At 41.8% G+C, this 24,647-nt stretch overlaps 1 protein-coding gene and 1 pseudogene across 2 annotated transcripts in view; one reads left to right on the forward strand and one right to left on the reverse strand.

The window, feature by feature from the left end:
• The window catches only part of Ppp2r5e (protein phosphatase 2 regulatory subunit B'epsilon), a 143,950-nt gene that overhangs the window by 72,098 nt on the left and 47,205 nt on the right, over window positions 1-24,647 (forward strand). For both annotated transcript variants that reach the window (XM_057782234.1, XM_057782235.1), the window contains exon 3: window positions 2,257-2,453. In XM_057782234.1, coding sequence (XP_057638217.1) covers window positions 2,257-2,453 — 197 coding nt within the window. The remainder of the gene's footprint in view (window positions 1-2,256; window positions 2,454-24,647) is intronic.
• On the reverse strand, window positions 9,281-9,920 carry LOC130882312 (selenoprotein H-like; annotated as a pseudogene).

Here is a 24,647-nt window from a genome sequence, read left to right on the forward strand (position 1 = left end):
TTCTCTCTCTCTCTCTCTCTCTCTCTCTCTCTCTCTCTCCCTCCCTCCCTCTCCCTCTCCCTCTCCCTCTCCCTCTCCCTCTCCCTCTCCCCCCCTCTCTCTCTGGTTTGAAATCAAATCGATGGAGTTGGCAAACACTGCTAGTTGAATTATATCCTTAGAGCAATTTGTTATGATATGGGATTCAAATTTATATAATTCAGGTTCTTGTTTTGTTTTGTTTGAGAAAGAATCACTACAAAGCCCTGTTCTAGAACTCATGTAGTCCAGGCTGGCCTTGAACTCACGGAGATCCACTTGCCTCTGCTTCCCAAGTGCTGGGATTAAGTCTGTGATATTACTTCCGGCTATACTATGTAGTTTAAAAATATTTTTGTTTATTGTGATTTTCATAAAATGATTTTGAGAACATTCACCCCTCATTTTTTCCTTTAAGTTCTTCCATATCAACTCTACCTCGCTACCCTTCCCTCAGCTTCAGTTTGTGCTGTGTCTCAGTATTCCTGGATGTGGGACCACCCACTCGGTCACTGTTGTCCTACCAGCAGCCACATACTTAAGAAAACCAACTTTCCCTCCCTTAGAAGTCATCAGCTGTCCATAGCTCCTCTGTTAGGGAAAAAGGCTTGTGAATGCCTTCTCCCCACTCCATGCTAGACTATTGCCCGGCTTGGTCTTGGGCAGGTCTTGTGCAGACATCTACAGCTGCTCTGAGTTCACGAGTGCATGGTCCTTTTCTGTCCAGAAGACAGTTTTGCTCTGGTTTTCTCTGATGCCTTACTTTAGAATCTTATTTCTCTTCCCTCAGGGAGTCAGGCTTGGTAATAAGCATATTTAACTGCTTAACTATCTTGCCACCACCTCTGGTGCCCCCTTTTAGATAGAGTCTCATGTAGCCCATGCTGGCTTCAAGCTTGAGGATGCTCTTGAACTCTTGATCCCTCTATTGGCCTAAGTGCAGGGATTGCAGGCCAGTGTTAGCACTTGTGATTTCATGCAGTGTTGGGAATTGAAGCAAGGACTAGTGTAAGTTTGGCAAGTGCTCTACCAACTGAGCTATATCCCCTAGCCCCTAATTCGCTGTATGTTTGAAAAGAGAATAAATGTCTATTCTGAAAACACTAAACTATTTTAAAATTTTATTTATTAATTTTACTAATAAACATAGCACACATGTAGAGCTCTGAAGACAACTTGTAGAGTAGGCGTTCTGCTTCCATTATGTGGGTTCCAGGGATTAAAGTAAGATTGTCAGGTTTGTGGGAAATGCCTTTCCCTGACTAGCCATTTTGCTGGCCCTCTGAGGACATTTCAGTAAAGATGTAAGAGGGTTTTTCTCACTGCTCAAGAAGAACATGGGTCAAAAGATAAAGACTTCAGTGAAATTTTTTCTTACGTTACCACTTCTGATGTGCTCTTTTTGTGTGTCTGCTTGGGTGTGTGCATGTGGAGACCATAGGTCAGCTTTGGGTATGTTCCTCAGAAACCGTTCACTTTAGTTTTCGAGACAGAGTCTCTCCCGGGGACCTGGGGCTGGCTTACCAGCTAGGTAGGCTAGCTGGCTAGCAAGGCCCAGGGTACTGCTGCTCTCTTCCGCCTCAGTGACCTGTTACAGATGTGCATTCCCATGCCCACCAGCTTTCCTGTGACTGTGGGGTTAAACCTGGGTCCTCATGATTGTGTGTAAGCACTTTACCAACTGTCATGTCTCTGCGTTGGCATACTTTTGGCATTATTTCATTTTGTTGTTTTTCCGTGTTTATTTCACAAAGCAACTTCATGGAGCCCAAATCTAAATAAAACAAAAACCGAAGAAACTAAAAGCAAAACCCACGTGTAGCCATTGCTTTAAACACCAAAGATGTCAACATGAAAAGAATAGACTGGCATTTCTGCTCTGAAGTCTTTGGCAAATGAATTTAAATTAACCAAAAGCTGGTGGTTTCACTTTATAAGGGAAAGTTTGGCCTTTCTCAATAATTTTAGATATTAAGGATATTGGCATTGGGGTGTTTTGGACTAAACTTTATATTAACCTGCAGGTGGCTCTTGGGATCTAGTCAGTTGCAGAATAGCAAATGCAGTCACTTGTGTGGGTCTCTGGTGGGGTATTTACGGTGTCTCCTGCCTGTGTGTATGCTAGCAAGAACACTGTTGTCTTGTTCTTTTGAGTTCGCTTTTGACGTAACTTTCTCAGAGAATTCCTGTTGCCTGGAATTGATGACAGACTTACACCATTTCCTCTTTTTTTCTCAGACGTTCCAACCTCAGAGCAGCCTGAACTGTTCCTAAAGAAACTTCAGCAGTGCTGTGTCATTTTTGACTTCATGGACACGCTATCTGATCTAAAAATGAAAGAATACAAGCGCTCCACTCTTAATGAACTGGTGGACTACATTACAATAAGCAGAGGCTGTCTGACAGAGCAGACTTACCCTGAAGTAGTTAGAATGGTGAGTTGCTTTTTTCGCCGCTGACACTCTTAAGCATCTTCCATAGCCACTCATGGGTGTATTGATTGCAGTGAGGTCACCGAGGTCTCTTCCACAAACAAAGGCCAACCTCCTGAGAGCTAAATGCAAGCACAGCACTAGGATTTGAAGAGCATGATTTCATGGTGATGAAACCCAGACCGTCTCACCGACTGCAGCATGGAAGGAGTGACCTCAGAGTGTGAAGCTGAGGCCAGTGTGCCTTGGATCTCTGCAAAGACACGGGAGAGAGAATCAGCCAGTTTTAGATCTGTTTGAAAATATTCAAGCCTGTTGAGTATCTTAAGTCCTGCCACCCTTTCATTGTGGCATATTAGAAATGGCATTATACCTAATAAAATTGTGATTTAGAGAATCTAGTTAAGGCCTCTCTCGGCTTTATGATGAATCCTGCTCTCCGTAATTCCCTTGAAGTCAGGAGTGATGCCTTTCATGATGTGAGAACAGTGGCACTCTGTGTGCTCCTTAGGAATTACAGGAAGAAACATTTGTATAATGCAAACAATTATATTCTGACTGTGTCATTAATTACATTAGCTTTTTAAAAATCAAGCCAAAATTTGACTGTTAGGTTTCTGTGGTGTGGTTGCCTTCCTTAGTATCCGAGAAGATTATGAATTGAGAGGTCATTGTTTTGGGGAGGCTGGTGGGAGGAATGGAGAAGGCTGGTAACTTGATTCATGCAGTGCAGCTGCAGAGGTTCGAAAGGGCCTGAGCATCATTGGGAAGCCCACTAGAGGAACAGGCATGTGGAATGCCTGCTCAGCATTGGGAGGGGCTTTCAAAGATGAGCTTGTGATAGTGATTGGTATGTGACAACCATATATATCTGAGGGGGAATGGGAAAGAAATACATATGGGGCATTAAATATAAGTTGGATTTGTTATTAATTTACAGTAATATGTTATCAAGAGTGTTTTGTAAGTTAGCTGTTACTGTTGTTGCTTTTTAGCAAAGAACACTTATACCTCACAGGGGACATTTGGCAATGTCCAGAGCCATGTTTGGTAGTCACAGCTTATGAGAAGAGAGTAATTCTAGCATCTGCTAGGTAGAGGCCACAAATACGATGCTGAGCATTTTAAAAGAGGGAAGAAAGTCCACACAAGGAAGGTTGGTCTAGTCTCAGATCCCACCAGTTACACTGTTGGGCAGTCCTTTCCAAACCTCCCAGCCAGACAGCGTCTTCTCTTGCCCACCTGTTCTCTGCAGAGCGTGCACTCTTGGTGTGAGCTTACCTGTGTTTTCAGAGACACTCAGCTTATAACTTTGTTCTGTGTCTTTTTGCAGCTAGCTCACGAGGACAGAAGCATATGCTGATGGGTTTGCACGAATACTTGTGTAAACATACTAATGATGTGCTGCATGACTTTCTGTACTTCCCTTCTTTCACTGAGCAGTTCATCAGTACATGTAAAGCCACACTGTTTTATAGCTACCTGGCATTTCAGTGTATGAATATACTGTGTTTAATTAGCAGTTTACCCTTTTAAAAGGGTATCTGTATGTTGAGTGATTTTTTTTTTAATGTTTTTAAGATTGTAGGCTTTTACTTTTATGTAGACAGCAAAATTGAAAGTGCAGAGATTTCCCATTTACCCCAGTTGCCACTCATGTGTGGCCTCTGCTATCACCATCCCGAATGGCACATTTGTTATAATAGGTGAACTACACTGGTACACTGTAGTCAACCAGAGTCTGTAGTTTACTTTAGGCTCGTGCTTGGTTCTGTGCCTTCTCTGGGTTTGGATAAAAGTCTAGTGATGTGGATGGACTGTTACAGTATCACATAGCAGCTTCACGCTGCCATTGCTCTCTTAAGAACTGCTGGCCTTGTTGCTGTCTTCATAGTTCTGCTTTTTGAATCGGGAAGATGCCCTTTTCAGATTGCCTTCTTTCCCTTAGTAGAGTTTTTGGTTTCCTCTATGTTTTTTCATTCTTGTTTTGATTTTTGAGGTGGGTTAACTATAATAGCATAGGTTGGCTTGGAAGTTGCTCTGTGGCCTGGGCTGGTCTTAAACTCTCAGCAGCCCTGCATCAGTCTCCCTAGGGCTGGAATTAGAGTGTGAACCATCACACCGACCAGGTCGTTCTTCTTTGTGTTCAGTTATATCCTGTTGTGTGTCTCAGCCAGTCTTTTCATTCACCTATGAAGTATCTTGGTTTCAAGCACATTTTGGCAGTTATAACTAAAGTGCCCCTGGCAATCTGCATGTTTGTGTGGGGCATACATTTTCAGATCCTTTGGGTAGACAGTGAGGGTTGTAATTCCTGGGTCTTAGGATAAATATTTTGTAAGTCACCATCAAACTAACTCCCAGAGTAACTGAAATGAGAGCCCTGCTGCTCTGTCTCTTTACCAGCATTTGATCTCCCTCTCTCCCCGTTTCACCCCTTCATGTACCTTAGGGTTTGGCGCCTAATTCTAATTCTTGTTTCCCCCACATGGCTGGCTTACAGTGTGCCGCTCTTTCTGACAGGCTCAGTGCTTTCTCCATCCTTCAGGTCCTCTGCTTCTTGGCAGTCCACTCTTAGGAAATGTGCTTTCCCTTTTTTTCCGAGTAAGAGATAAAGCGTCCTAGAGAGGAACTGTCCCGTATGTCTTAGGCTCTGTTATGCCTCTTAGCTGAGCCTAACTGATTTCAGAGATTTCAGGCTCTGAAATTGTAATGAAGATACTCTATCATTCAGTTATGTTGAGTCACTAAACCTACTATTTAGCATAATGCAAAAATTCCTCATTTTGTGAACCAGCTTATCCTTCGCCAGTTTTTTTTTTTTAATATTTATTTATTATGTATACAATATTCTTTATGCGTGTATGCCTGAAGTCCAGAAGAGGGCACCAGACCTCATTACAGATGATTGTGAGCCACCATGTGGTTGCTGGGAATTGAACTCAGGACCTTTGGAAGAGCAGGCAGTGCTCTTAACCGCTGAGCCATCTCTCCAGCCCCTCCTTCGCCAGTTTTAGTCTCCTAAGAGAGTCCATTGTTTCCTGCCCTTCATTTCCGTCTCCTTTAAGCCATTTATATTGCTTTAAGACATTCTTGAGCTCTGCTTTAGGCAGCTTTGAATAGGTTTCATGCATATTGTTCTAGAGTACTTCAAAGTCACTGTGTGTAGGGTTCTCAGATGTATATTGTCTTTTCATATATAATTTGTAGAATTTGTTAACAGCTTATTTGCTATGGCACGTATGCAATTTGGAATATGTATAGATAAGAAGTTCTTATGATAGAATAGAAAGTAAACCCCCTTGAACTTTATGTCTGAGAATTGCTTGTTTTGGGGGTCCTCAGTTTTCATATGGTACTAAGAAGTCTGCCTAAATAAATGACTGTGCCGTGTGCACATTGGTATTCTCAGGACTTCATTGTGTGTGTACAGGCTAAAAGTGTAAGAAGGCTTGGAACCAAAGGTCATTTTTGTTCTCTCTCCCCACCTCTAAGGTTCTTGTGTGCAGAGATTCTGGTACTGCTTATCTCCCTGTGTCATGCCTCTCTTGGGGTGGGGATCGTGAAGATTACCAATAAAGTGTGTAAATCTCTTAGACTAGTCCCTATCACATGGCAGAATATTTAGCGTTTGTTTTGTTTTTCTCAGACAGGGTTTCTCTGTGTAGCTCTGACTGTCCTGAAAAACTCACTCTGTAGACTAGGCTGTCCTCAAACTCACAGCGATCCACCTGCACCTGCCTCCCTAGTGCTGAGATTAAAGGCTTGCACCATCACTAGTAAATAACATTATTATGTCTTGCTGTTAGATACTTGAATATGCATGGTCCCCGTTTATAGTTACATTCTCTTTCAGCTGGATGTATTCAGTTCCATTGCCTTAGTTTCTCTCAATTTCTGTAGCTCCAAGATGATCCTGCCTGGGGAGCAGTCACCTGCCCCTACCTGCTCCTCTTTCTTGTGATTGTGAAATGAAATCACTTTGCCTGGATAAGGAAGTCGTAGTGTTTTTAATGAAATGCTAGCTGGGTTTTGAAAACCAGGATGAGTAATGAGTCAGGATGACATGGCATGCTGTCAGCCTTAATACTCAAAGCTGATCCAACCTGTTGGGACTTATACTTGGAGAGTTGGTTTTCTTATGAGGGACAAATGAAGTAGAAAGGAAGGTATGAGTTTGGGAAGCTACTTTTACCATCCAAATGAAGTCTGGGCACCACCCACAGGCTACTAGAATGACAGAAAAACATTTTATGTGTACATATAATCAACAGCATATCATACAACCTACCTTCAGGGGAAGAGTGGTTACAGAGGGCAGAGTCCCAGGGAGAGCATGTGGAAGTTCTAGTGACGAGTCTTTGGTAACTCATTTTTCTCCCAAGCTTCAGTTTCTTCTCTTCTTAGTGAAGGGAGCTGATGATATCTCAGAATCTTCCGGTTCTGAAATGGATGACTTTTGACCGACACTATCCAAGTCATTTAGAATGGCTTTCTCAAGGTTTGCTAATCACTTCCCAGAGTAGCCGCTCACTTAGGTAAGTGGTTTCTTTTGTATTTTTGTGGTGTCTTCTCTAATGGAAAAAGGTATCATGACCTTGCGTTACTTTAGGCCTTGTTGTATTGTACTCTGCATTCTCTCCAGGGTCAAACTTTTGTTTTTATGGCATTTTTTTTTTTTAGTTACATTCTATTTATAATGTCTTTTGGTTTTGTCACATTTATCCATTTGAAATATTTCTTAGATTTTTTTTGTCTTCCAGTAGCCTATTCATTTTTATTTATCTAAATTTGATCTCTCTCTCTCTCTCTCTCTCTCTCTCTCTCTCTCTCTCTGTATTTTTTGTTTTGTTTTTTGTTTTTTCGAGACAGAGTTTCTCTGTGTGATAGTCCTAGCTGTCCTGGAATTAGCTCTGTAGACCAGGCTGGGCTCGAACTCACAGAGATCTGCCTGCCATTGCCTCCTGAGTGCTGGGGTTAAAGGCGTGCGCCACCACTGTCCTGCTGAACTATGTAGATTTTATATCTATATTTGTATTTGCATGTCTTTTCTAAAAATACTTCATTTGAGGGTGCTCCAAATGTGAGATACAGTCTTGCTGGTGAAAGCATTGGCTTTGTTGGTTTTAGGTGGTATTTATTGAATGACTTACTACCATACTTTTACTTAAAAAAAATAAATTGGTGGTCTTGAGTGTCAAACCTAGGACATTATATATTCTAGGCAAACATCACTACACTATATAGTGGCATTTCATTTGTATTTTAATAAAGAAAGCTTGCCTGAAGATCAGAGAATAAAACAGCCCCACTGATCAGCCCTATAGACCAGGCAGTGATGACAGACACCTTTAATCCCAGTAGCCACACTAGTTTGCCATAGAAACCAGGTGGTGCATGCCTTCAATCCCAGTTGTGCACACCTTTAATCCCAGCCCTCGAGAGGAGTATAAGATGGGAGGAGACAGCTCTCAGTCTCATTCTGAGATTCCTGGAGGCAGAATCGCCATTTTGGACTGAGGGCAAGGTAAGAGCCTGGCTGCTTTTGCTTTTCGAATCTTTAGGTTGAACCCCAGTATCAGTCTTTGAGCTTTAATTAATCGTGCATCAGCCCTGAGCTATATATTCCCAGCCTTTGGTTTGTTTGAGACAGGACCTCGGTATGTAGTGTAGGCTGGCAAGAACTTACTTTGTAGCCTAAATCAGTCTCACTTTATGATGCCTTAGTTTCTTCCCCAGTGCTGAGATTACGTGCGTGTGCCACCTTATCCAGCTCATACGCATATTAATGTTTGGATGGTTAAAAAAAGAGGTTATTTCCTGCCAACAGTAGAAAGTAAAGTGTAATATGAACAAATTAAAAGATGTTATACTAATAGAATTATGTATTAGGTAAGGTAGGAAGAGAGAGAGAAGGTTGATTCGAGGTAGGTGTGTGTGGGGTCATGGCAGAGTATCCAGAATGAGTAAAGCTTTAATAGGATGTGAAAAGATTTTCCAGGTGACTGAACTACCAGGGAATCCCCAAACCACTTGCTATACAAGAGATGCGGTGCAATGTTGTAGCATTAACAGTTGTTTGTGAGCATGTGCGCAAGTGAGCACCAAGTTTGGGCAGCTGAAAGATGTTAATGTGTGTCAGTTTGTGGAAGTACCTCGTAGACAGTGGAGACCCATCAGAAGGCTTGAAGGAGAAGACTGGTATATTTGTGTGTGTGTGTGTGTGTGTGTGTGTGTGTATGTATATATATTTGTACACATATACATGTACATATATATTTATTTGTATTTTCTTAATTTTCTTTTTTAGTGTTTCGAGACAGGGTTTCTCTGTGTAGCTTTGAACCGTTTTGTGGAACCAGCCTCTGTAGACCAGGCTGGTCTGAACTCACAGAGATCCACCTGCCTCTGCCCCCCCACCCCTCAGTGCTGGGATTTAAGGCGTGCGCCACTACCACCTGGCTGGCATTTTATATTTTAATAGCAGTAGAACAGATAGAGTGTTGTAAGGCAGGATCCCTAGGGGAGTGTTGCACTGGCAAAGATGTGCAGCCGTAAGCCAACAGCAGGTGATAGGGTAGGAAAGCAAGAAAGGGAGAGAGGGAGGGAGAGAACTTCATGAGAGTCACCTAAAAGTGCAGAAAAGCCACTTATAGTTTATGTGGCTATTTTGAGAGGAAGGAGATTCGATGGCTGTGGCATAAGCCCCCGTGGTGCTTTAGATGGCTGTGGTCATTGTGGTGCTTCTGTTAAGGGACAGCAGGTTTTGCTTGGAAGCTGAGAGTTGAGTTTTTTTTTTTTTTTTTTTTTTTTTTTTTTTTTTTTTTCACTTTAATTTTAACTTTTATTAAACCAATCCAAATAACTTTTACAAGGGCTGCCTCACAACGGAACCATCATTTCTGGTGAAGAAACTGTGGCTTCAGGTACACAGCTTAAGTTTGGCCATGCACTGTCATAAATGCTTCAACATCTCCAGGGAATGAAGGCTCAGCATGGGGGCTCCCTGCCCAACGACCTTAGGAAAGGTACTTCTTCAATTCCTTAACCACCTCTTGAGGCTCAGGAAATTTGAGCTTTCGTGGCGGGCCCTTCTTTATACCGGTCCAGAGTTCAGCACGGCTGTTGTCCGTGCGCAGCAGCGTCACCTCGAAGCTGCCCCTCCGCGGCTTGGAGGGGTTCACCTGCACAGGCAGCTCTGGGGCCTCCAGCTGCAGAGCCTGGCTCAGGGCAGCAGCGTGGCGCCCGTAGATGCGTCAGCTCGTGCAGTGCTCAATGACCACCGCCGGGCCCTCCGCCAGTTTCTCGCGCTTGTCCACAGTCTCTGCCGGCGCGGCCTTCCGCTTTCTTCCGATAGGAGCCATGGTGGGGACCTCCGGCGGCAGATGCAATGTGGGGCTGGGGCGCTGGTAGGATAGGGTGACGAAGCAAACCCGAAGGACAAAGCTGCAGCCCCAAATCCCAGCTTCCAAGTACCGAGAGTTGAGTTTTTGTGGTTGCTGTTGAAGTTCCTGTGGGAAGCCTAATGTGGAAAGGCAGATACAGAGCTGCTCCTTGTCAGCATGGGGATGTGCAGGAGGCAGGTACAGGGATGGGACGCTGCTCTCTGTTCCATGGTCCAGGTGGCAGCAAGGTGGTTGAGGAGTGGGCAGAACGAGGAAGTTAAGACCATGGTGACAGACAGTGATTCCTCCTGTAGCAGTGGGACCTAGGATATGCTGGCTTCATTTGAGTAAAATATTACCTTTTTTCCCTACAACAACTACAGAACTTTATCACATGGTCACTGCTGTTATTATTTTCATATTTTGTCTTTATGACTTGACTAGTCTTGGTTTCAAGCCTGTGTTGTTCCCACTGTGTGATTAAATCTCTCTGTATACTGCAAACTGAGGATATTCGAGTTTCAGAGTTAATGCAGCTTTAGTATAAAGTATATTGAATAGTCTTTTCCTTCTCTTGAGATCTTCCTTGAGTCCTTCATATTGTTTCTCGGTCACTAGTCGTCCCCCCCCCCCTTCAATAATAAGTGCTCATTGTTTAAAAATACGTTCTTGGTTTAACTGGAAACTATAGCTCTCATATTAGCCTCTTACTAGACTAATACAGTTTTGTGGAGAATTAGAAATTCTCAATTAAGGGCCTCAGAGTCTGCCTACAAATTAATTCAGGATGTTTTGTTAACTTCACTGTGTATCCTGTTGACTGAAAGATAAAGGACTTCTTGTTATTAATATAGCATTAGCTTATTAAATGCAGCATTGGAAATGGTCACAGATGGGAATGTAAGAGCTTGTCGCTTGTCATGTCTTGCATTTGATAGTGAATACAATTATACCCTGACTAGATTTTGGAGATAACTAAATGGTGCTATATGAGAAAGGTGTTTGATAACTAGAGTTATTGGGAAAATTTGAGAATGGGCAAGTTCAAGATATAGGACCGCAGAAGCATATTAGAAATTTAGATTCTTGGTACATAGGACAGAGGTTACGACTATAATAATGAAGTCACTAAAAGACATTTTTAGAGAGAATAGAGAGAATCAACTAGTCAAGGCTAGAGGCAGATGTTAAACTTTACCATTTGTCCGAGGAACAGAAACTGACAGGTATTTTGCCTTTTCCTTAATCTGTCACCCTGTGCTACTCTGGTTAATGTTCCTTTAGCAGTATTTATTGTCTTGAGGTATGCAGATTTATTTCTTGGTGTTACTGAACTCTCTGATATTGACTGCAGTTTTATGTGTGTGTTCTGTGTATTTTTATGTGGAAGGAAAGATTCTCAAACGGCTTAAATTTGATTTTGCCATATGTGCATTGACCATCTGCACTAGATGTCTAGGTGAGAGCGTGAAACTGCCTGGAACTGGAATTTGCTCTGTGAAGAGCTCTTTCTCTTTGTTCCCCAGTGATAGGGACCGAACCCACGCACTTTTTCCACTGAAACTGCACCTCCAGCCCCCATAGGAGGTTCTTTGTTCATATATTCAATATTGTAAATGTATGTATAACTGTTTAGGTTTTCTGTTTAAGTATTTTTATTACTGTGTATTAATTATAATAGGTTTCATTATAGCATTTTCACACCTCGACCTATTTTGGTCATAATTCACTCCTTCCTTCTATTGCTCTCCATTGTTTCCCTGTCTGCTAATCCTCTTTCTCTTCCCAGCTAGCCCTGCTTCTACCTTCGTGCCCCTTTCCTTTTTGGGAGCATGGGATCTGGTGAGTTTGAGTAGTTACAGGCGAATGGGCCAGGATGTAGGGGTTTGCTTACACATTCCTGAGCACCTCCACCACTGGCCATGCCGTTGAAGGAAATGTCTTCTTCCTCCATCAACTGTTAACTACATATAAATCCTCGTGGAAGGTTGGGGGTCCAGTGAGCCCCTTCTACTCCCAGGCAGTATACACAGTCTTGTGCAGATCTTCTGTAAGTAGCACAGTTGCTGGTTGTTGAAGAGTACAACAGTCATGCCATGTCCCGAGGCTAGCATTGCACACTAGTTCCCACCCACTTTGTCCAGCTCCTCTGGTCTTTCTACCCCTTCTTTGATGTTCCTTGAGCCTCAGAGGAGGTGATTCAGATGTCCTGTTTATGGATGTATTCAAAGTCATTTGTCCTTTTAAAAAAAATACTGGGGCTAGAAAGATGGCTCAGTGGTTAAGAGCATTGCCTGCTTACAGCCAGTGTAAGAGCACATGATGGTTTACAGCCATCTGTAACTCCAATCCTGGGAGATCTGTTGCCCTCTTCTGACCTCTGAGGGCACTGCATGTACACGGTGCACATATGCATATGCAAGGAAAACACCCATACATATAAAATAAAAGTAAATAATAAATCTTATGTGTGTGGTGTGTCTGTGTGTCTGTGTAGAGATTTGTGTATATAAGTGAATGTGCCCGAGGAGGCCAGAAGAGGGTGTTGGATCCTTTGGAGACAAAGTTACAGGTGAGTGTGAAGTATCTGGCATGGGTGCTGAGAATTAAACTTGGATCTTCAGTAAGAGTAATCTGAACTCTTAACTGCTGAGCCATCTCTCTAGCCCTAGTCATTTATTCTTCTTTTTTTTCTGTTTTCTTTTTTTAGATTTTATATGTATTAGTGTTTTGCTACATCTATGTGTTTGTTTAGCAAGTTTGTGCCTGGTGCTTGCAGAGGTCAGAAAAGGGTCTTGGATTTCCTGGCATTGGAGTTATAGATGGTTATGAGCCACCAGAGGTACTGGGAACTGAGCCCAGCAAGTGCTCTTAACCACAGAGCCATCTCCCCAGCCCTTAATCATTTGTTCTTAATGCTCGACCTTTTATTAGTCTCTGTTGTCACTACTGATCACTGCAAAGGGAAGACTCCATGACCAGAGCTGCTGGCAGCACTATCCTAAGGCCATTTGAAGTTGTCTTGAAAATAGTTTGACAGGTGCATTATGTCCGTTTTTCAAAACAGCAGTGTGACTTCCCACTAGTGCCGTGACCTCCCTGGCCATGGCCTTTAACTGGGTTCATGATAGCACGTGTGGATTCTGTGCTGTAGGACAGGCAACAGTCAGGAAGTGGTTGGTTACTGTCGTGACAGACTGACCACTGTTACGCGAACAGGCTGATCCTGCGGGCTGGACAGGGTTGCTGCACGTGGTCTACAGCTGCACAAGACTATTGCTGCCTATTCTCCCCTAGGAGCCTGCATAGCGCCTTTTGATACCGTGAAGGCTAGGCCGCAGGGAGGAAGTTTCCAGGCCGAATCTAGTTTGCTTTCTTTGTGTTCTACCAGAATGGACAACCAATAGCAACGGCAATTGGGTTATTTGGGGGTCTCCAGGAGGCTCCCTGACCAACAGCTTTTAGGGTGGTAGCCCACTCCTGGCACTGGGATTTTCATTTAATAAGCTATTGCTTCTGGGAGCAACTTTATCTTAATGTCAGTTTGGTTAAGTTGTTAATAACAGTTAACACAATTAGAATTTCTGTTATATATTAATTTGTGTATTTGCGTGTGTGTTGCCTCTGTACTATGCTTTTCCCCTTAAACTTTTTCTTTTTCTTTTCTTTGTTTTTTTGAGACAGGGTTTCTCTTTGTATTTCTGACTGTCCTAGAACTAATTTTGTAGACAAGGTTTGGACTTGAACTCAGAGATCCACCTGCCTCTACCTCTTGAGTGCTGGGATTAAAGATTGTGCCACCATGCCTGGCCCCCTTGAATTTTTCTGAATCTAAAGATCCTTCCTTCCTCCTTTCTTCCTTTCTCCCTCCCTCCCTCCCTCCCTCCCTCCCTCCCTCCCTCCCTCCCTCCCTCCCTCCCTCCCTCCCTCCCTCCTTCCCTTAAAAGATTTTGTATTTTGTGTATGTGGGTGTTTTGTCTGCATATGTGCACACCTGAAGAGGGCATTGGATCCCAGGGGACTACAGTCATGGGCCGTTGTGAGTCACTGTGTTAGTGCTGAACTTAGGACTTCTAGAAGAACAAGCAGCCAGTGCTCTTAACCACTGAGCTGTCTCTCCAGCCCTAAATCTAAAGATTCTTAAGTCCTTTCTTGTATTTTTGGTTGCTTCTGACAAGGGCGGCTGATATGTTGATTGTGGGTAGCCATGTTCACTCTTTAATGGAGAAAAACTTAATTATCTTTTGAAAATTTCATGCATGTGTTAGTGTTAGAATGTGTTGGTCATACTTTTCTCACTCTCTTCCAGCTTCTCTGTAAGTCACCTACATAATTTTTCCTGATACATTTGTGTATCCTGTCTTAACAATTTATTGTCCCTCAAGAATTCTTCAGAACTTTGAGAGGGATTTTAACTATGATTGATTTTAGTTTTCTTAAAACAACAGCCTGTTTTACTTAGGAAATAAACTATTTGCTTAATTTCCAAATTGTAGCCCTTCTAGCCTAACTGCTTTAACTAAGGTTGTTCCATGTTTCCAGTATATGTAATGTTCTTTGAGAGGTGTGGCCTGTCAATCACTGATATCCGATAATATCATCCCACTGTACTGAGAATCTACTTCTGCCCCCCCCCCCCGAAAACTGGCAGCAGAGGCGTGCAGAGTAATTAGAGTACTGCGTTCAAGGTTGTAGTGTCTCTCCCCAACCTTTTAACTTACCCTTGGAAATGAACACACACTTTATAGGTATAGCAGTGCTTGAAAGTCCACTCAGAAGGGGGACATTGCAGCATGGATACGAGGATCTTAAACAGGCCTGGCTCTTGGCATTTGTATGGTATAGTTATTTCTTTGCCGAGAGACGGGAGAGATGGGAGAAAGGGAGAGAAGGATTGATTCTCCCAGAAGAAAGCGGCTTGCACCACACTGGTGGGGGATTATCAGGAAAAAGCAGAGAAAGCAAGTGTCCTCAGCATGGAATTCTCAGAGACTGTAATGCCCGAGGCAGGAATTTGGCAGGAAAAGGAGGAGCAGGTCATTTCCAGGAGGGAGCTGGCTCCTGACCAGTATTTAAAGGCAAACCTGATCTGTGAGGAAGACAAGACGAGATGTGCTGCCCGGTGACTTCTGAGATTCCCCTGCAGTGTGGAGAGAGGATAAGGGCCCTGGAGAGTGAAAGCACACGTGCTCACCAGAGTTCCAGAGCAATGGAAGAGAAAACAGGATGTGTCCTGGCAGAGAGCGGCTATGAGCTTGGGGATGACACATACAAGAAAGATGCTTATGAGTAAAAATAGGACTGGCTATGATTATTTGATAAGCTGGAGAGCAAGTAGACTTTTTAATAAAATGTCTGACCAAGCCGTAGTGATGATATTTCTGGGCTCTTGGAACTATAGGTAACAGAAGATTTTTATTAAAGAATAATTTTGAAAGCCGGGCATGGTGACACATGCCTTTAATCCCATCACTCTGGAGGCGGTGAGTTCAAGGCAAGCCTGATCTACAGAGCAAGTTCCAGAATAGCCAGCGGTATACAGAGAAGCCTTGTCTCAAAAAAACAAAAAAAGGGACTAGTTTTGATATATTGTGTGTTGCCCACTGTGCAGGAGTTTAGCCCATTAGTGGGTGAGGCAGAACACTGTCTGGACTAATGCAGGCACTTTCATTTTAGGGCCTTTGGTGTTTTCCTTAAAAAACAAACAAACAAAAATAAAAACCCAACAAAGTTCAAGTTTTGTTACGATGAGATGATAGAGGTGCTAGAAAATGGAGCTTTTTAATCTGTGATGCTCTTGATAAGAGTGTGGGGACTAAGGGGATCCTAAGGTAGTGATGTCGAAATGGTGTTTGAGCCAGCAGCAGGCTGTTATCTACAGGCAGGGTCTGTGTGGTAGATGGATGTCATGTGTGCATTAATTATCCATAAGCTAGTTTAGGGCATTGTTTGACCAATGAAAGGTCATAGAGACCAAGAAATAGGTGCTCAAGAAGAGGTGGTGACAGTTTGTAGTGTTTCTTTTTTAGTATTAGCCTGCCTGCCTGCCTGCCTGCCTGCCTGCCTGCCTGCCTGCCTGCCTGCCTGCCTTCCTTCCTTCCTTCCTTCCTTCCTTCCTTCCTTCCTTCCTTCCTTCCTTCCTTCCTTCCTTCCTTCCTTCCTTCCTTCCTTCCTTCCATTTTTTTGATTGAATTTTACTTTATGTGTATGAGTGTTTTGCCTGCATGTATGTCTGAACCACATACATGCATACAGTGCCCACAGAGGCCTTAAATCCTCTGGAACTGGAGTTACATAGGTTATGATTCACTAATGTGCATGCTGGGAGTTGGACCCAGGTCCCCTGGAAGAACAACCAATGGCTCTTAGCCACTGAGCCATCTCTTCATCCCAGCATAGTGTTTCCAAGTGGGAGCAAGGACCCTTGGCTAGAAGTACACATCAGGAATAGATTGTGCTTTCTTTTAAAATCCCAATTCTCAGAGGCTTTCTTTTAAAATGCCAATTTTTTTCATAGCGTTAGCTGATTTTGAATCTCCATGTTCAAAGGAGTTGTTCAGCATTTGTGTTCAAAGGAGTTGTTCAACATTTATGATCTCAAAAAAAAAAATCCCATGTTAAAGCCAAAGAATTCTTTTATCAGTTTATAGATTTTGGCTCTCAGAAACTACCAGTTCTCCAGGTTGAGCAAGCCTGTCTCCTGGCCTGCCTGAGGGGGCTGTGGTGGGGGGAATCGGGGATAGGTCCTGTCTGCAGACGCCAGTGGCACTAGGGTCTGTGCTGTGTTTATGCAGAGTGAACACTGACTGCTGCGGTGTTTACACCTCGATATTTGGATTCTAAGATTTAATATCAACAATCTTCACTTTTGGATTCACTGCTACATTTCCAATTTTGGAGAGAATGCAATATAGTCATCTCTGCGTGAAGTTTTATTTCCCTGTGATGGTTTGTGTGGGGATGACAGACCAGATAACTAATTCAACATCCCTGTAACCATTTCATCGGGTAAAAAGGTGTCCTGTGTTTTGAACTAAGTTTAATCTTGAAATAGAAGCCAATTGTAGTAGAGGGTTTGTGGTTGGACTTGTGGCAGTAGGAAAGTCAGGGACGAGTCTAGATCACAGAGAGAGAGCTTAGCAAGCTAGGGAGACAGATGTGGGCAGGAAGTCACGGGTGTTCTTGCATAGTGTGTGAAATAGACATATGTCTTTCCTTTTCCAATCTGTGAGGAAGGTCTCTGCTCTCCTAAGGGGGACAAGACAAGCAGTTTAGCACACAATGGTGGCTACTTAAGTGCTGTTGTCCTGACCTTGTCAGATGGGCCCAGAGTGAAAAGAAATGGAGAAGACTGTGGAAATTATCTCCCTGTATTTGTTTCCGTATGCGCGTCACAGGAAATCATTATTTAAATTTGGGTACTCGGTACATTTTCTTTTTTAACCAATTTCATCCCAGTCTTCACTTTTCCCTTTAAAATCTCAAATTTAGGCATAGTTAATGTTTTAGGCAGTGAAAGTTTGATGAATTTAATAATTGTATAAAACCCGGGACAGCTCCAAAGGGCCGAACAAATAGCAGCCTAATGAAAGAGTAAGAAGGTAAGAGGCGCACCCTTCCGGGATAAGTGGGGTCAGGGAGGCAGTTGGTTCTGAGTAGACCCAGTTAAGATGACGTCAGTGCTGTTCTGAACTGGAAGTGGAGGAACGAAGGATATCCACAGGCCAAGGTGAAAATGGTGGCCTGACAAAAAGCTGAGGACAGTTTGCCAGGGACGAATTCTGGGGCTGACATTTCCTCTTAAGATTCTTGTGCCTTTTCATCTAAGGAAAGGGCGACTCAGATCCATTCATTTGAATTCTGTGTTCATCTCCAGACCCTGAATGTGCTTTAGTGTTCTGCTTTGTTCCCGCTAAGACCCACTACCGTCCACCTGTGAGGCAGGAGGCTTGTGTGGCTCTCTCATTTTGCTTTGGCTAAGATTAGAGCAGCTGCTATTTGGTTTTCTTGCTGTTTCATTGGATTCTTTCCCAATAAAAAGGGATTGATGTATTTGCATAAGGAAATTAAATTATTGGATTAGTAAGAGTTTTGGAGGATGGAAGAAATATTTTAATAGGAAATTAGTTGCTGATTCTTTAGAAAATAAATCGAACATGTGCATACGTTTATTTCCTTTACCACGTAAAATCTCACTAAATTTATGAAAATAAGAGGTGAAGACATAGAAAATGGAGAGAGATCACAGAGTCAGTGTTTTGCGAGCTGGGTAGCAGATGAAGTTGCTTTCACTACCTTGTCTGATCAGAGAAAGGTGGATCTGAAGCCGTGGCAAAGAGGCAAAGGTGCCCTGGAAGTGATCTAAGTCAGACCCCTTAACAACAAGGAGGAGACACAAATGCAGCACAAAGAAAGGGTGCCTGGGGACAAAACCAGGGGCTTCTGGAGCAAAGTTTATCTAAGAAGCCATAGCTAATGGTTCTTCACTCTCTCTAAACCAGGTAGTAAAGTGATTTCCCTCAAACAGTCCCCTCTCCAGAGATCCTTAAACTTGAGAGAATTATCACTTGGGGACTGTAGGCAGTGTCCAGGGAAGGGGGATCTCTCAGAAAGTAGGGACTACTCCGAATGAGAAGATCCTTAAGCATCTTTCCCAGCTTCCAGATTACCCTCCTGCCAAGTCACAGCTTAGATTGCCCTTCTCTAGAACATCAGTCACTGCAAGAGAGAAGATCCAAAGGGGAATCCGCAGAGATAGATAATTGTTGAAGGGAGCTGCGGGCTGTGTTCCTGTCGCCCCAGCTCCTGGTCGCCTGGCTAGCTTATGCCCCAAAATAACGACACACAAACTGTATTCTTTTAAACACTGCTTGGCCCATTAGCTCTAGCTCTTACTGGCTAATTCTCATATCCCGATCAACCCATCTCTAATAATCTGTGTAGCACCAGTCTTACCAGGAAAGATTCAGCATGTCTGACCTGGCGGCTTGCTTCATCGTATCTGACTCTGAGAGGAGCTGCCCTGCATCTGAGCTCACTTCCTCTTCCTCCCAGCATTCTATTCTGTTTACTCCACCCGCCTAAAGGCTGGCCAATCAAATGGGCCAAGGCAGTTTCTTTATTAGCCAATGACCTAGATAATGATGAAAAGGAATCAGCCCAGCCATTCTCAGTCCTGAAAAACCCACTGTCTCTGTCTCCTTAGAGGCCCCATTTAAAGTAAAACTATAGTGGTATAGAGAGGGTTAGGGCACAGCTGTTCTGACAGCTGATCTGACAGTAACACCACTATGTAGTTCTGTAGTTTCCAGCTTAGTGTAAATGGCATCAAATGCTGTGTGCAAGTGTATACTTTTATACATCTCTGTATATCAGTCTATATGTACATATGCATGTGTACACATATTTACACACACACACATACACACACATTGGTGAACCTGCTTTCTTTCAGTATACAGATAGCATGTATCTAAGGTCTTAAGAATTGCTGTAGATTTTTTTCATTTAAACACTCGTGTATAAAATGTGTTATAATTTTTCTTTTTCACTGTTTATATTCTTGTCCAAATTTGTGGGCATGTCTACCCACCTCATGCTAGAGATCAGATTTTCTGTTGTTATATGAACATTTAGGTTGTTTCCTTTCCTGCTATATGAATACAGTAGTGCCTCTGTGAATTCTGTCCTTATATTGATATGTATTCTGAGTTTTTGGCTTTCTGTTCTTGATCGTCCAGGACATGTTCCTTTTTTCTTTGTGGTTGACAGGGCTCTTATCCTTCTGAAACCCAGAATATAAAGGGACTAAATTATTTGCCGAAATAATTAATCGCATGCTTAATCTAATTGGACTAATCGTCATAAGAATTACCAACTAAACATTTCCAGGAGGCACAGTAACAATGAAAACACATTTTTTGATTTTGTATAAATATGTATGACATATATACCCAACGTAGTCAGAAATAACTTCAAGGATTATTGATTTTTTTGAAGATAGGGTCCATGCTATGTTCTGTCACACCTCGCAAAATGAAGCACTTGACAACAGAAAAATAAGGAAAAATGGTTTCGTTATTAGGAACTAGGACAATTGGACATGCCCAAGGTTTTTTATCTCTTTCATACTGTCTTCTGAAAATATCGATAATATTAAATTTTTCTGATCAGGTGACTTTTTTATAGTTTTTTAAATTGTTGTTTTCTTTCATCATTTGCCTCTCGAGTTAAAAAAAAACACATTCTATTCTATGATGTTCTTTCTGTGTCTTCAGAAGGTATAACAGAGTTGTGCTGTGTTCTAGAAAGCCTGTAATCCAGATTTGGTATGATAGGGAATATGCCCCAAGATTGTGATCTTTGGAAATCTTCTTAAATCCACTTACAAAAGATCCTGAAGTTTTTATGAATGCATGTCTCTTTGTCACATAAGCCATGCAGTGTCCTTAGCTGGTGAAGGTCTCCTCACAGGCACAGAACACTGTCCACAGATGTAGTTGTATGCTAAACCGTGGGACGGGAGCATACTCATGTGTAGTGTTTCTGATTGTCTTCTTGTCCTTGTGAAACAGTATTGGTAGATACCATTTGACTTGGGAAACAGGGCATTCATTCATTGGTAGACACCATTTGACTTAGGAAGTCTTGTTTGATGCAAGTTAACATGGTCAGAATAGTAACATCTTGAAATTCTTGTCTTGAAAATTAAAAGTATATTGGTAATATTATTTAACGTTAAAATTATAATATTTAGTCATTTCTGATAATTCTTTGAACAGTTATAATATGCTTTGAGATTTTTGTCCTTATTTTTAAGATTTATCTATACCAATTAAAGGGGCAGAATTAAAGAGATTTTATTATTATTATTGTGTGATTATTAATGATTTTTTGGGGGGGTTTTGTTTGTTTGTTTTTGTATTTTGTTTTTTGGTTTTTTTTTTTGAGACAGAGTTTCTCTGTATCTTTGGCTGGCTGTCCTGGAACTCACTCTGTAGACAAGGCTGGCTGTCCTGGAACTCACTCTGTAGATAAGGCTGGCCTCAAACTCATAAAGACCCGCCTGCCTCTGCCTCCCAAGTTCTGGGATTAAAGGCGTGCACCACCACGCCTGGCCCATTAATGATTTTTAAATATGGTGTTGCTGTAAGTAACTTGATACTTTATATTTTTATATATTTTGTATATTTATATATATATATTCATGTTTATTATCTTAATGTTAGAAAATGTATTAGAATTTTAGTTCTTAGTTCAATATTTATTATTAGTACAAGTTTTAGTATGTTTTAAAATAGTTTTACGTGTTCAGATAAGTCTGATTTAGAAACTTAAGTCATATTTATATTCTTTATTTTTTTTTTACTTCTGATATTATTGTTCTCTAAAATGGCATATATGGGAAATGCTGATGACCTATTATAAAATTTTCATATTTTCTTTCTAGGTACATTATTACTGTATTTATTTGGGTTCATCATTGTTGACAAATGGTTATGAAAATAATGTATAGGGTTTAGGTTCAACATTGTATTTACTGGGTTCTCATTTGGATTGTGGGTGTTTGATTAAATCACTTAGTGACTTTTCAATATATGATTGACTATTGGATGAACAGGTAAGTGAATAAGCTAGAGGAAAACTCCGGGATGTTAATATTGTTACTTGTGTGAGGTCTTACTGTGACGAATGCCAGATAAATAATAGCACCTCTTAATTGCATGAATTACTCTCCAGATAACACCATCTGCATGGGTTTTCTTTTTAAATATTTACTTTTATGTAACCTCAAGAATCTACTTTATGCTTCTCATGGCATTATTTGTGCTTTTATAGTTGATACACTTGAGTTTTGATTAAAGGGGGAAGAATGTTCTTAGGGTCAACCAGTTCTTCTGTTATTCGATAGTGGTGGTACTCAGCTGTCCAGAAAATACATTATAGAGCACAGAGGTGATGATTTAGGTCAGTTTGTTATATTGTGATACAGGGAGGTCTCTAGAACATGCATCACTTCCTAGTGTACCAGAATGATAAGTATTGATGGTGCTAAGATATGTATAACTAAAAGAAATCAAAGTACTCATTCTTCTTAAAGATTAAGTATTACTATGCATTGTCCTTCCCTGCTGTGCTGTTCTGTAACCAACTTGGTCAATGCTTCAGGAGTAGTTATTTCTTGCCAGCCACAATATGTTTTATAATGTACAAGACACAATAACAAAATATCAGCCAAAATCATGTTGTGAAGTTAAGTTTCTATGGTGATGAAAGGGTGGGGGAGTGAAGCATTTTGGGCAAGGGGCAAATAACTTTAGAGTAACAGTTTATTTTGCTATTATAGACCCCAAGGTAATAGATTATTTAATTGAAAATTGATTAAAATTTTTTTCTTTTGCTAATCAGGCCATAAATGGGAATTTTGTAGTCTTCTTTTTTACAGTTGGCCAGTACTTTGAAATCTGTTTTGATCACAGTGGTCAGCAGAGCCTAAGTTTCAGAAGCAGCAGGAGAGGCAGGCCCTCACGGCCCAGCACAGTCTGAGGAGATTTCTTCTTCCTCAAGGGCTCTTCCTAGCAATAGTGTAATTTCAGGCTTATCAGATTTAGCAACTACAAATACAGAGTATCTAGTTAAATTAGAGCTTCAGATATTTTTTTTAAAAATAAGACTGTCCTAGATATTACATGGAGTTGACTTTAAAATGTCTTGTTTATATGAGATTTAGATTTAGCTAAATCTTCTCTTTCTCTTTGTCAAGCCTAGTTATTTCCATTTGTTAGGTGCCAAGCACTGAGAAACTGCTAAGGAGTCCTTGAGGGGCTCAAAATGTGAGCAGAAGAGCAAACAAGGAATTTAAGGAAGCAACATTAGAGTGGAGAGGTTTGGAAATGCCAAGGATCTGAGCCAGGAGTGGGGACTCCAGACAGGGACGCTAGTGTGTGAGTGCTTGGCGTGGCCCTGGTAGGCCAAGAACCCAAGAAGGAGCTCGATGGTGAACAGGTGGGGTGGGGAGGTGAGGCAGTACCAAATGTGAAAAATGTCATCGGAGAAAGGGGAAGGAATAAGCCATCCTTGGGAGTGTGGTCGGGGAGGCTATCTGTGATGTGCCCTAGACACTATTTGAAGACCTCCATGCTCAGTCCACTTAGTCTTCATACTGTAAAGGGAAGAGTCTGGATAAGAATTGCTAATGGTTTGACTGAGGGTGTTACAAGCCCTGAATTCAGTCTTTGGCCTTGGTTTCTCCCTTTCAGAGGGCTGTACAGGCTTTTACCCAGCTTCCTTCCATTCCTTAGCCTTGCTCTTGTGTCTTCATGGCTACTCTATGGAGGTCAGGACAGGGTTTTCAAGTCTTTAGTTGGATTATAATATTCAATGTTTATTATGTCTTTGGGATGAAGATGAGTTAGACTTCCTCAGAGATTTGTGTTTTATACTTTTGCTTTATACTAATACCCGTATAAATTAAAATGAAATAGCTGAGAAAACCTAGTATACTTTGATTTGCTTATTTCATGTGTGTTTTGCCTGCATTGATGTATTCCTGGAGCTGGAAGAGGTCAGAACCTACAGAATCGGAGTTATGGATGGTTGTGAGCCACCGTGTGGATGCTGGGAGTCAAACCCAGGCTCTCTGCAAAGAGCAATAAGTACTCTAAACCACTTAGCAGCTTTCCAGTTCCCTAATATACTTTGAAAGTTTTCTTGTTCACTTTTGATAATTTATTCCTGAATTAATAAAATAGAAAGCTTACTAGTGCCTCAAGTATCTCATATATTTAAATAGAGAGGGTTTGGTTTTTAACGTTGGAAATAAGTATATTTTCATCTAGCCACACAAGTGCATTACAGATCTTTTGTGTGGTTGAGCATCATTGGGTGGTTGCTTGTGGTTAGGATCTACTTGTGTGCACATGTGCTTAGGATCTACTTGTGTGCACATGTGGTGACTGTCAGCGGGACTGCCAGTGGTTATGAATGCTTTAATGGAAGCAAGTTTACAATCTAGAGTAGGGGACTTTCACCTTGTTGGGGTGGGAGCTATAAGGGGCCCTTTTTTCATATTGGGCCCCCCATAAAAACTGGTCCAGATAAATCAAGTGATATGAAGGTGACCTCTACTCCCCATCTAGTAATAGCTTGACTTCATGGTCAGTGGTGTGGAACTCAACATTACACTTAAACTCGTCCAGTCCTTAAGTCATTCACGTAGGACCTGAGGCTTTGTTTTTCAACTCTGGATGTTTTCCATTCTTGGCACTACAGTGGTATACAGTCTGTTAACAGGAGGTGCTGTGCAATGTGCTTTGTAGTGATAATGCAACTAAACTCTTATTAGGAACCTTTTCCTTTCTATTTTAGTGTTTCCCTATAGCCACAGTATTTAAGTTTCACGCTATTCCTGGAATTGATGGATGCTTCTAATTAACTGAACAGAAAGGGTTGTGTGTTTTTTTTTTTTTTTTTTTTATTTTATTTTTTTTTTTTTTTTTGAGACAGGGTTTCTCTGTAGCTTTTTGGTTTCTGTCCTGGAACTAGCTCTTGTAGACCAGGCTGGCCTCAAACTCACAGAGATCCTCCTGCCTCTGCCTCCCGAGTGCTGGGATTAAAGGTGTGCGCCACCACCGCCCGGCCTGAACAGAAGTTAATCCCCAATTTTATACTTTAGAGAATGTTGCAAATGAAAGCTTTATGTAGCCCTTTCAGCCTAGTCTTAGATTAGTTTCTTAGAGGCCATGCCATCTTGTTTATATATACTGTGTTCCAGGCTGGACCAAAGCCTTGGCCATTCACGGCCCCTCTTTCT

Source organism: Chionomys nivalis, chromosome 10 (genome assembly GCF_950005125.1).
Source record: "Chionomys nivalis chromosome 10, mChiNiv1.1, whole genome shotgun sequence".
Classification (NCBI taxonomy): Eukaryota; Metazoa; Chordata; class Mammalia; order Rodentia; family Cricetidae; genus Chionomys; species Chionomys nivalis.